Source organism: Xenopus laevis, chromosome 2S (genome assembly GCF_017654675.1).
Source record: "Xenopus laevis strain J_2021 chromosome 2S, Xenopus_laevis_v10.1, whole genome shotgun sequence".
NCBI lineage: Eukaryota > Metazoa > Chordata > Amphibia > Anura > Pipidae > Xenopus > Xenopus laevis.
Window position 1 is genome coordinate 118,912,214 of NC_054374.1, and position 13,377 is coordinate 118,925,590.

The 13,377-nt window shown below is 38.4% G+C and overlaps 1 protein-coding gene across 2 annotated transcripts; it reads right to left on the reverse strand.

Annotated features, from left to right (window-relative positions):
• Window positions 1-1,536: 1,536 nt before the first annotated feature.
• LOC121400667 lies at window positions 1,537-4,552 on the reverse strand. Of its 2 annotated transcripts, XR_005965890.1 has the most exons (3): window positions 4,384-4,552; window positions 2,057-2,093; window positions 1,537-1,802 (listed from the first exon to the last, which is right to left on the reverse strand). XR_005965890.1 is itself a non-coding variant. In XM_041584336.1 (2 exons), exon 1 carries the CDS (start codon window positions 3,913-3,915, stop codon window positions 2,125-2,127), a length of 1,791 nt encoding a protein of 596 aa, XP_041440270.1. In that variant the 5' UTR covers window positions 3,916-3,939; the 3' UTR covers window positions 1,537-1,802; window positions 2,057-2,124. The 2 variants fall into 2 exon arrangements, 1 of the variants encoding a protein (XP_041440270.1); XM_041584336.1 differs by lacking the exon at window positions 4,384-4,552 and having other exon boundaries at window positions 2,057-3,939.
• Between the last annotated feature and the right edge of the window lie 8,825 nt (window positions 4,553-13,377).

Here is a 13,377-nt window from a genome sequence, read left to right on the forward strand (position 1 = left end):
CCAAAATTTAATAAAGAGGCCCACATAACACAGAAACCCCTAATATACCCATCATAGTTACCTGTTTCTTCAAAAAGTAGGAATAAATGCAATTTTCTATGCTGAAATCCAACATTTCTTCTCTTTCTGCTTAATTTGAAATCCTGGCAGGGAAGGGGGGACTAAAACACTGATGTTACACATTTTACAGCTTACAGACAGCATGTAGGAAGTACATAACCCACAATGCATTGCACTGTGATTTTTCCTTATTGAAATCACGTTTGCAGGGAATTGTGGGGCCCCATGAAACATGCAAACCTGCAGTTGGACAGTATTGAACCAAAAAGAAAATCAGTTGGACAGTATTGAACCAAAAAGCAAATAATTGGGAGCACAGTAAAGAACAGTTATTGAGAAATATGAGTTGAATGACGTTAAGACCAACATAAAGGCCATTTAAGGGGAAATTTGTAGTCACAAATATTTGCTGCAACTATAGCAGGATGCCATAAACTGCTTATATGGTAAAGGAGTCCCTTGCCAAATGTTTTTTTTACCTCTAAAGGGCAACAGTGTCAACAAAATAAGGACTTTCAACATAAATTGGCATCAATTGAACTAGGTAGGTGTTGTTTCACTCTGATGAAAATCTTATTTTTTGGAATCATTGCAATAATTGTATGCTTAATTTTATTCTAGCAATAATTGTAAAAGCTCAGTCTGCCTGTGAAAAGTTGGCAAAAGGAAATCACAGCAAAACATGCATTTTAAACATTTTGGTAGTAATTCTGATAAAACTTGAATTCTATTAATGATGAACGGCAAAACAAATCCTTAGGGGGTTATTTATCAAAGTCAGAATTTATCTCAATATTTTCTGCTACAAACTCACCTATCTATTATTACATTGTCCTGAAAATGTGCTTTGTGGGAAATTCATCTGATTTTCACAAATTTCGAGATTTTTTTGGAATTTTCACCTGAAAACTCTTTGGGGTATTGCATGAAACCCAAAAAAGCATTGGTACTTCTCCCATTGACATAAATGCAACCTTGACAGGTCTGAGATGCTGGATTTTCAGACTTTTCCATCTGCAGGGTTTAATAACTTCAGTAAAATTTGTGATTTTTTAGTCCGATTTTATACATTTTTGCATTCAAAGTTTAGTAAATAACCCCCCTAGTGTCTCTTTCTCATCACTGAAATGCTATGAAAGTAATTATATTACACTATATTGTTATTATGTTGCAGAGGAAAAAAGTAAAGTTTGCTGGGAATCAAGACAAAAAAGAGAAAAGAAAATTGAAACCATGCACCCTTTTATGGCATGGAGACCTATAGGGATTATGCAAGGGAAAAACAATAATTTTCATTCCTCTCTTGAATGCATTATGACCTGATCTAGAGATCTAGAGATTTTCAGCTTTGACAAAATAAAGACATTTGAAAAAATATATACAAACAGTTATTATTAGAACTACACTTGCCAGAACACTAACTATACATACAGTTTCAGCAAGAAGATAGTGAAAGGATGCCATAGACTGCAGAGCTCTGCTGCGTTAGTGCTTTATTGTACACACGACATGTTTCGAGTCACATGGACCCTTTCTCAAGTGTAACAATCACATGATCAAACCACATCTTATAGCCTTAATTGCCAAACAGTGCTCCTCCTCCCACCAATTAACTCATTAGTCCAGAGTAAAAGTGTAAAATAGGTAGAAAACATAGAACGTATAAAACGTTTAAAAGTCCCAGTGATCTCCAGTGTACATGTAGTGTCCAAGTGCCAAGGTTCCATATCTTCAGATACACTCTATAATAAAAGACAAAAATCCAAAGAACCCCACATCACCTTAGTCCAAAAAATGGACAACCGCTATTTAATTTAAAAACATTTAAAATAGATATTCACATAAGAAAGGTGGTACTATCCTTTTTTGGATCTACCTGTCCTGACAATCCAAGAATACATGCATAACTGTGCCTTTCCACAATTATTCTAGAGATACATTCATATTAGACTATTATATTAAACAATACGATTTAAAGCAATCGCTTCTCCCTTACCTTACCCCCAGCTGAGAGGATAGGCATCACTTAATATCTGAAATAAATAAGAGTAAATATTACAATTCTTATAAAAAGCATTTCAAACTCCAGGCATCATTAAGCCCAACTGGGGCTAGTGAATTCAATTTAGAAATCCATTTGGCTTCACGTTGTAGCATCTTTTGCTTAAAGTTACCACCTCGACTTAATGGTTGTACTACTTCGAGGACCACCCATTTCAATTGCCCGTGGCTATGTTTTGCCTCATTAAAATGTCGGGCTACAGTCGTATCTGTCTGAGATCCTGGTTTATAATTCCTTATGTCCCCTTTATGCTCTTTAATCCTGGTTTTTACATTTCTAATTGTTTGCCCCACATAGACTAGGCCACATGGGCACTTCAACATGTATATGACCCCTTTCGATTCACATGTGGCATAGTCATTCAAATTTAGTTTATTGCCTTTAGTGGGATGATTAATGCTTGACCCTTTTATTATCGAGGCGCAACAGACACAATTCAAGCACGGAAAGGTACCTTTCTTCTGTATTCCCAGGAACATCTGTTTCTTTTCTATAGGTAACTCTGAAGGGCATAGCATGTCCCTAATACTCATGCCCTTCCTGTAGCAGAACCGTGGGGGATCCTTAAATAACTTCCCAAAAGTCTTATCTCGTTGGAGAACAGGCCAATATTTCTTTATAACCTTTTCTATATTTTTGCTATGTCTAACGAATTTGGACACAAACATACTCCGGTTATCCTTCTGTCTCACCTGCCGACTTTTTTGTAACAGTTCTTTCCTTGGTATAGACTTTACTTCCTCCATTACTTTTTTGACATGCTTAGACTCATATCCCCTTTGTACAAACCGCTCACTTAAGGACTGGCCAGCCCTTCTATAATCATCATCTGTAGAGGCAATCCTTTTGGCCCTTAAAAACTGACCCTTAGGGATTGCTTTAACGGTACTTGGGTTATGAAAACTCTGGGCATGGAGTAAGTTATTTCTATCTGTTCCTTTTCTATACAAGTTAGTGCTAATCGCCCCATTACGAATAGTGAGTTGAACATCTAGGAAGTGTAACTCCTTATCGGACATTTCAACCGTAAACTGTATAGTCTCGTGTGACCCATTTGCTTCATTAACCATCTCATTTAATGCATCCATGGTCCCATTCCATAATATCAGGATATCATCCACATATCTAAGATATAATATGATATGTTCACTTAACCTGTGTCTCAGGAAGAATTTCTCCTCTAATCTGCGAACAAACAAATTGGCAAAAGAGGGGGCGACCGGGGCACCCATCGAGGTCCCCTGTCTCTGCCAATAGTACTCCCCTCCAAATCTGAAATAGTTTTTACACAACACCATTGTCAAGCAATCCAACAAAAAGTATACCAACTGGGTATCAATCGTGGTATCCAATAGTGCTTCCTCGATATACCTAATCCCTTCTTCCTGGGGAATGGAAGTATAAAGACTCTGAATGTCTATACTGGCTAGAACTATACCATTAGGTAAAGGGGGTAGGTCCTCAAGTCTGCACAATAGATCATTCGTATCTTTCAAACACGTAGGAATCTCTGTAACCATTGGTTGTAAGTAGGCATCCACAAACTGTGCAAGAGGCTCTAAGATAGACCCCACGCCGGATACTATAGGGCGCCCTGGTGGATTGAGCAAAGATTTATGTATTTTAGGAAGAAGATACAGTACTGGTATCTTTGGATGGGCATTAATCAAGAAATCTTTAACATTTTTAGGAATAACATTGTTGTCAAATGCCTCTGTAACCATTAAATCGACCGCTTCCTTTATCTCATCTGTTGGATTATAACCCACTTTTTCGTAATGTCCAGGCATCATCAATTGTCTATTGGCCTCATTTACATACATTGTATGGTCCATTTTTACCAATGCACCGCCTTTATCGGCCTTCTTGATTACTATATTTTTATTCATTTTTAACCCATCAAGTGCCTTTTTTTCCTTTAACGTTAAGTTGTATCTAAGTTTTTTTTGCTCCATTTGTTCCCAAATATGCTTAACCTCCATACCAACCAAATGCTCAAACATATCTAGGGAGACGTTCTCTATTTCAGGCATAAATTCACTCCGCTGGGTAAACTTTCTAACCACCTCTTTAGTTTGTTCTACAGCTGGTACATTGGCAAAATACATTTTCAGTTTTAGGCTACGTACAAACTTTTTAAACTCTATATCCCAATCAATCACGTCCCCGCAATAAGTCGGTACAAAACTTAAGCCCCTATTAAGCACAGATTGTTCATACGCCAACAGTTTGTATGAGGAAATGTTCACCACAAGATTTACCTCTTGTACGATTGTGTTCTGCGTGGATAATCTTCCCTCTGAAGAGGGGCCCTGGGATTCTTTCGATGCCCTTTGCCTCTTGTACTGTTCTCTCTTGCGGGTCCCACATCTTGGCCCGCCTTGCTTTGACCTAAAAAAGGAAAAGAAACACATTGTGCCGCTCCTCGGTCTGCTGACGAATCTAGTAGCTCTTCGCTTGACGTTTGTTCACTATAATCGCTCGAGTACTGCTGAGAGGGATACCGTTGTGGGGGATATTGTTGTGGATAGGAGCGCCGATATCCTCCTTGTGCTCTTTTTGGATATCCTCGAGGGTGTCTGTAACGGCTCTCTGTCAAATACACTTCTCCTTCAGGAGCTTGCAGACCGATGTTCGGGTTCCTCCGCCCCCACCGCTGCCTATTCCGCTCCTCTCTCCAAGTGTACACCCGCCGTTGGAGGTAATCTTGTGTATCCCGTTCAAATTTCGCCGCCTTTCGCTCTGTAATAGCAGCACGTAGTTTAATCAGCGCTTCCGCTTGTTCGTTAAAGGTCTTCTGTGCCGCCTCCTCTGACTCACTTTGCCTCACTTCCAATTTCAGCCTCTCGATTTCTTCACGGATCGGCTGAACTTTAACTTGCAACCTATCGATTGTAAGTAACATTAAATCCAAACTGCATTTGTTACAAATCTCCTCCCATCTCTGGATTAGTACAGGGTCATCAGGACAAAGATTGGGACGCAAATCACATCGCAGTCCACGAGGGATACGTTTAGCTTTTATATATTGTGCTAATGAATTAATATGCGTGATAATGTTCACTTCTTTTTTCTGCACATTCAGTAATAGTCTCTTTAAATCAGGATTACTCACAGTATTCAGGTTTACTGCATTATCCACTTCAATTCCAGCCAAAATCCTTTGCGCTTCAGCTTCACTATAGGAGAAGGTGCTGGCTATAAGTTCTGTATGGTTTTCTGCGGACATCATAGTCCCATGGGGTGAAATAGGCTGATTGCGGTGTATACATACAGTTTAACATAGACAGTTAAGCTGTCTATGTTATATCCCCAGCCCAAGTCAATGATTGCCAGAATGTGAGCCTTAATGTGGAAAATTTATTGAAGACATGAACTCCTGCAGTTCACATACCAGGGGATGTGTATGTATGTGTAAGTACTAAGTATGCATTCTGGAGCTGCTGGTTCTCTCTGCTTACACCTCCAAAGACTTGTGATTCCACAGGTCTTGTACTTGGTGCAAATAATGCATATGTGATCACAGAAACAATTTTTTTAAGCATTCAGGCAGATTTGGGGAGACATAGCCTCCCCAAGCCTTAATTACTCGATGCTCATCTTGCCTATTCTATGGTTAATAAATTTTGGTGTAGAGTAGTTGGTCTTTTGGAGTTACTGCATGAAGTTACTGAGCTAGTTTTTCTTTGCATTAAAAGAAACAAAAGCAATTCTTAATAACAGAGGTGATTGTGTTAGGGTTTGAAGGACATGGTGTTAGGGTTTTCAGCACCATGCGATGCCCTCTGGTATGAGAATCCAGGGTAGCCTTTACGGGCAGGAAAATGATCCTAAACATAGTTCCAAGCCTTGAAGAAGAAACAAAGCTGCAATTGATGATATGATCAGCCCATTTACTTGACCATAATTGCCATTTTTTAACTTTATGCTTAATATAAAGCACTGAGTGCTTAAACTATCATAAAAAAACATAAAAGTGTTTCAGAGGCCGGGCACTGTATATACAGTATACATACCAGCACTGCACAGAAATACTCTGCATTTTGATATATTTTATTTTCTGCATGTTCGTATGTGTGTATGTGTTTGTGTGTATGTGAGTATAGGTATTGTTTTGTAATGTATTTATTCTTAGTCTGAGTTGTTTCAATATACCTGGGATGAAGGCCCATGTCCTAAAGAATATAAACATGTTATGTAGGCATGTTTAATATTTCAAGAATACTGTATTTTCTAAAATACAAGAAAACTCTGAGCCTTAATGAATATTCATGAGACATAACAACATACTGCAAGTAAATATGAGTATAGCAATGCATTATGTGCTCTGAAATATTTTAATTGGACTATCTCCCAATTTTGCATGATAATAAGAACACATTTATGCACACACAGACAGAGCATGAAAAACCTGTCATGCCCTCTTAAATTGGAATTATTTAGTAATCGATACAATAAGTAAAGCACAGTTACAAGATTATGCGTGTTAATTCTCTAATCAATTTACCAGTACAAAAATGAGCAAAATACCTGTAGAAATGCTTTGTTATTATCTGTTGCTCTCTAGAAAGTAAAAAAGTATTGGTAAGACTCAGAAAATAAGTGAGATGCATAGTCAGTGGCTCAAATTGCTTCAGGAAGATGCATTGGAAAAGGCATACTGTGTGCTCTGAAACTTTATACCAGATTATGCAGAGGATTTCATGCAGTGTCTGACTGGGATGCCAGGGGCCCACCAGAAAACCTTAGACTCCAAACTATTATTCCTCCTCTCCTCAGTCAACCATTTTATTCTTCTTATCTATTAGCTATACTTTATTCTTCCATTATGATGCCTCTTTTTTATCATAAAAGAATAGGAAATGGCCATGAAATAGGCCAAATGTGTAGAAGCAAGAGGGCCCACTGACACTTGGGCCCACCGGGAGTTTTCCTGGTATCCCGGTGGGCCAGTCCGACACATGTAAGTCCAAAAGGTAAGAATGAAATCTGAATTCCATTAAGGGAAGAAATGGCTTGATAAAGCATAGAACATGTCTACTGTGGCAGAGAACAGGATGAGCTCTCTCTGTGCTTTTGGACCTCCAGACCTTTCCTCCTGGTCAAGCACCACACTGGTTCTGGGTGGATGCTGCAGCAGCGGCTCCTTCTTCTGCCAGCCCAGGATTTGGCGGCAAGCCCAGACTCTTCCTGGGTCCTCCTCTTTTCCCAGATGTCTTCTTGGGCTTCCAGCCAGTCAAGTTACTCCCTTGCCTGTAACTGGGCTTAATGATGTCACAAGCAGGACAAGGGGAAGGGTTCTCTGATCCCCTACACTACAATAAATAAAGAACATCACAGGTCTTGCAGATAAACTCAGGAGCTGACTCGGGCCATATTGGCTCACATAGGTGTCATGCCCTGGAACAAACACACAAAATAAAGGGGCTCTGCCTAGAATAACAAGAACCTACTTAGCTCTACAACCATGAAACAGTGACCATTAATTCTTCTTCAATGGATCCTCAAGTGCTTGGCAAGTTACCCTATGCCTAGTTCTCAACAAAGATGAGATTTAAAAGCCTCCCTAACACTAGCAGCCTATCTATTATCTGTGGTTTTGGCCCTCAGGTCTATAGTGTCATCAATGCTCCCCTTTCATTACCCAAAGCTACTTGGGCCCAGTACTCACTTCCTTTTATATACCCCCAGGGTAACCACCTCCCTACCACTTCCTCTTACAAAATATTTGTGTAAAACCACTCACTGTACAGTAAAACTCATTTACTATTAGCAAGCTAATTTAGACCTGCTTTGGACAATCAGTCAATACAGAATTCCCCCTTTGCTTTGTATCTCAAAGTGCATCTACTTTGTTGGGTCCTGGAAAGGGACTCCTATGTCCCTGAGGCTCTTGCTGCCCGGTGTAATGCTGAGAAGAGGTTCATAGCTTTATAGGGATTCAATTTCAAGATCAGATTTATGCTAGTAGATTTCCATTCTAAATATGTTACAATAAGTGCATTACATCTAAAGGAGGTTTCTTTTATTGAGGGGAACATCCATCCAAGTCTGCTACAAACCACGTAAACAGGGACTGATTATTAAGACTTTTGTGCACTTACCCTTAGCTCAGGAGCTCTAGTGGGAAAGCTGGGAGCTTTTAAGCCCCAGCCAACAAACATACTTCTGTGAATAATTTCCTTCCTACATTATTAGCATTTTAACTTTTTAAATTTAAAATCAAGTCCCTCAGTAAACATGTGACTTCGTAATAAGACCATGGAGTAGAAAACCCCCAAACAAGTCAACTCTTGCCATGAAGTAAGGGTTAAAAATATATTATTACTGCATCCTGAAGGAGGGATCTCTCTATTATATATGCTTAATGACGCCACCCGAATTACACGTATCAGGTGCGTGGAAGAGCAAGTAATTAGAATAAACACTGACTAACGTGCTATAATAGGCAATGTGTATTAGATAGCTAAGGACAGATCTGTCTTAGTTATATGCATAATATTCACATCTGAATGGTGCCTTAGAAGATTGAATCCGCATAAATCATGTTAATCCAATGTTAAATAACTAAGAGGTAGTCCCAATAGACAAGGAATCATGCGATGTTTAGGCACAGGTATGATGTATCACATCAAAGACTGTTAAATAAATGGGGCTGAATGGGCCCAGTGGATCCTATAATGTCCAAGAAAATGTCGGTAGTGGTGATGTAATAAGGCCAGATATGGTAACTGGGAAGTTCAAATCACAGATTCAATGTGTGATGACCAATATTCAATCTGATTATAAGTGTGTGAACAAAATATCTAGTCCAGTGACATAATTAGCGATACAGCGAACGCAATACAGCAAAAGTTAGTTCAACACACTTGTATGGATAATGTGAGTACTACGCCACAAAGACTCCCGATGTTATCAAGACTCCAACTGGGGTCAGGGAGAAGAAGTACGATTTCATACCGACCATGCATCCAGACGCGTCACTACCGATGCATGCTTGATGTAATGGATCCACTTTGAGTAAATACAAGTGCCTTGTGACCTCCTTGTGTTGTGAGGGGGAAACCCATCCCTCGACAGCCGTTTCGCTACAACTGTAGCTTTGTCAAGAGACCGAGTGCAGGAAGTGAGGTGTTCTTAAAGGGAACATCACATGACAGTGACATAATCTGCCATAGTGATAAGTGTCATTTAAACAGTTTTGTAACACGGATCCCAATAGATACTTGTGTTACATATAGTCCATTGTTCCATACAGTGTCTCCAATCTACAATATCCATAACTGCTGTATTTGTATGTGGAAACTTTACGTATGAACGCTGGTTAATAACACAATGTATTCCTAATATAATTAAATAATATCCTCTTAAATGCGGAATCTGCTAACACTATAGCTGATAAGAACCATAGCATGGTGGCAGTACTATGAATTACTAAATGCATACTTATCAAGCTACAAATCTCTGCAAAATAAACTAACTAAAGTAAATAAGAATAACAATACTATATGAACCACATGTGTTCAAGTGTAACAAAAAAAAAAAAGCCAATGTTGTACTTCCCCTTAACTCAGGGGCTATAGTGAAATAACAAAGAGCATTTTTGCCCCAAGCCAATTAACATACATCTATAAGTAAAGTGTGGTACTAACACCTCATTTTTTGTAATTATTATTTTTTAAAGGCCAAAGTGTGGTACTAACACCTCATTTTTTGTAATTATTATTTTTTAAAGGCAAACTGGCAAATTTTCTCTTTATCATTGTGTATAGTGATGGGCGAATTTGCGCGATTCGCCGCCAGCGAATAAATTCGCGAAACTCCCGCGAAAATTCGCGAAAAAAATTCGCCGGCGTCAAATTTTTTTTTTCGAAAAACGGACGCCGGCGTCAAAAACGGGCGCCGGCATCGGAAAAATGGGCGCCGGCGTCAAAAACGGGCGCCGGTGTCAAAAACGAGACGCCGGCGCCGTTTTGCGAATTTTTCGCCGTTTTGCGAATTTCGCGCGAAATTCGCGAATTTTTCGGCGAAGCGAAACGGCGCAAATTCGCCCATCACTATTTGTGTACAAATATTGGCTTTTTATTGTTTTTGGCAGCTGGTCAACTCCAGTATGTGGGTTAGTCTGAGCTCTGGGGCAATGGTGTCTACGGCAGCTAGTCAACGCCACAGCGTAAGACCGTGCGCTGAAGATTTCTTTCGGTGTTTCATGACTATAAAGGTTATTGCATGGAATAATCTCTAAAAATACATAAAATGCATAATCCAAAGTAATGTTCTTTCCCATGACAGTATTGCAACACACACCCATTAATATATACAGTAAATGGGAGTGAGCATTTCAAACACTAATTGACATTTCTGTAACAATAAGCAATTTTCTGTTTCATAATAAAGGTTAAAAAACAAAGGTGAAAGTGTACTTAATTTGTCTTAAATAAAACATAATGATACTTTTGTAAAAACCATTAAAATCAGATGCAGTCTGTTACCCCTACCCAGGTGGTATCTTTGTTTAAAATCGCTAAATTGCTGCTATCTATTAAACAAAGTGCTTGTCTGGCACTAACTTACACAGGCCATCTCCCCCTGTCAAAAAATGATTTATCGCTGTCAGGAGCTTAATTACACAATTAATTAATAGGCTAACTTTTAAAATGCTTTCCAATACGACTTGACATTCATTAGTTTAATTTATGAATAATTATGTTCATTGTATATTGCTGTGCCAACTACAGTTGCAATCTGGCTATACAAAACAGCAAACATTACCCGGTACACAAATATTAATAGCAAAAATAAACGATAATTTACAGCATTATATTGTACTTCATTTTTTTCTTTTTAGTGCCCAAATGATAATGAATGGTGTCTACTTTATGTAAAAAGTTAAAGAACCACAGGTGCTTTGGAATTTTAATTACAAATTGTAGCTGAGAAGTAAACAATAACAATGACAATTGTGTATAGCCTGCGGAGAAGGTATTCCATGGAGACTTCCAAAATACATTTTCTGTGTGATATATTGTGAACACTACACAGAACGTGAAACCACAGGTATCTCATAATACAGCAGATGTGATATAAAATGTAAAAATCATCTGTAGAATAATGCAATTTTCAAGCTTTCAAAATAATAAACAAAAGGGAATATTTGCAACTGAAAGGAAAATACAGATTTTTTTATGTCTCTTTTTTTCCAGGCTCAAATGTAGAAATGAAAATATTAAAAAATGAATTTAAATCTAGTTACAGTATGGAATAGGGGATTTAATAGAATTCCTCCTGCCACCTAGGCTGTGCTAATTTACTGTTTGAGGGAGAGAGGAGAACCTTAATTTGGTTAAATAGGTGATGCCCAGTGTTTTAAAGGAACAGTAACACAAAAAAATGAATTTTTTTTAAAGGAATGCTAATGTAAAGTACTGTTGACCTGCACTGGTAAAACTGGTGTGTTTGCTTTAGAAACACATCTATAGTTTATATAAATAAGCTGCTGTGTAGCCATGGGGGCAGCCATTCAAGCTAGAAAAAAAAAGGCACAGGATACACAGCAGATAAGTTCTTAGCCGGCACTCATGTTACAAAAAAATCTTAGTGCCTGGGTGCAGTCATAAAATATAGAATAATTGAACAACAATGTCCGTACTCTCAGGTTTTAAAAAGTGAAAAAAGTTATTTATTTCAAAGAACTGACGTTTCGGCCAGCACTCTAGCCTTTGCCAAAGTGTATAAAGGCTAGAGTACTAGCCAAAATGTCAGTTCTTTTCAATTCAGTTCTGTTCGAATATGTATATATAAATATATATATATATATATATTTTTTTTAATAATGCACATGTTCAGCACTCCGAAATACAAAAGCTCAACCTGGGTGCTAATTCGAATAAAAATGGATACAAATGCAGGGTGGCAGCACTCCAAGGATTTTGCAACAAGATAAGGTGTCAAATAAAGCAGGTTTATTAAATCCGATGTTTCAGTTCCATACAGGAACTTTCTTCAGGGAAAAACAGAACACAGTGCACAGTGAGGTGTTTAAATCTGCAAAATGGCGCCAAGCAAGGTTGCTAGGCAACCAGTACACAACATTGACAACCCTCAGCCCCAGGGAGTGTAGGAAAAGAGTGTATAGTGGGGAATAAGCAAGGGTAACAAGGCCTCCTCACCAATTATTAACTAACAGTGCTTAGGAAACGTAGAAGCATAATAACATAAAACACGGAGCAAGGGGGTGTGTCTACCGCTCCGTCCATGGTCCTGTAGAGGTGGATGTTACGCAGTGCGGCTAAGGCTTCAGTGGGGCGGATCGGTATGACAGTGGGGAGGAGCGGTTCCTCCACATCTTACTTTCAAAGGTCCGAATCAGAGTAAACTAGCAACAGAAAATCTGGCGTTTGCATGGCATAAAATAAAACACACTTCGATAAATTTGCCATTTTTTTTTACACAGCTTTTTACATAGTTTTTTTGTCAAATTTCGTTTTACACAGCGTAATAGCATAGGGGGTTATTTACTATGAATGCAAAAATCACAAAAAAATTGTGTTTTTTTTTTTTATAAAACCAGACTTTTAAAAAATCAGGATTTTTTCTGAATTTATTAAACCCTGGGGATGGAAAAGTCACAATCTGAAAATCAGGCATCTCAGACTTGCATTTATCAACACTGAACCTCATTTTCCAGTTTGCTGCCCAGTTTTCCAATTTAGTCAAATGACTGTACAAAGTGGCAGCATCCTGCAACAAATCTATAGTTTTGTACAATTTAGTATCATTAGCAAAAATTGTAACAGTACTTTCAATGCCCACCTCCAGGTCAATAATAGATTTGATGGGGCAGATTCACTAACCAGCCGAAAAGTCGCCAGCAACTGCTTCACACCCATTGCTAAACTTTGCCAGACGAAAATTCGCTCAGACAACGCTAATTCACTAAATGCAGAGTCTTGTCGAAGACGCTGAACGCTGGCGACTTAACACTAGCATTGAATGGCTGCTCCCATGGCAGCTTGTTTATACAAAACTATAGTTGTTTATCTGAAACAAACACATCAGTTTTGCAGGACACCAGTACATTTTTTTTGTCTTTCCATTAAAACTCTTTCATTTTTTGGTGTTACTGAAAAATTCATCACTACTTCCTGGCAATAGGATCCTTCATAGGATCATCATAGTATGTTGACTGAAGAAAATGCCCCTTCTTCTATGTGCAATTCACAAACATATTTAGTTTAGAAATAGTTATAAGTAAA

Coding starts and splice junctions, on each gene's coding strand:
- LOC121400667 (XM_041584336.1), bottom strand. CDS start 3,915: ATGATGCCTGGACATTACGAAAAAGTGGGTTATAATCCAACAGATGAG.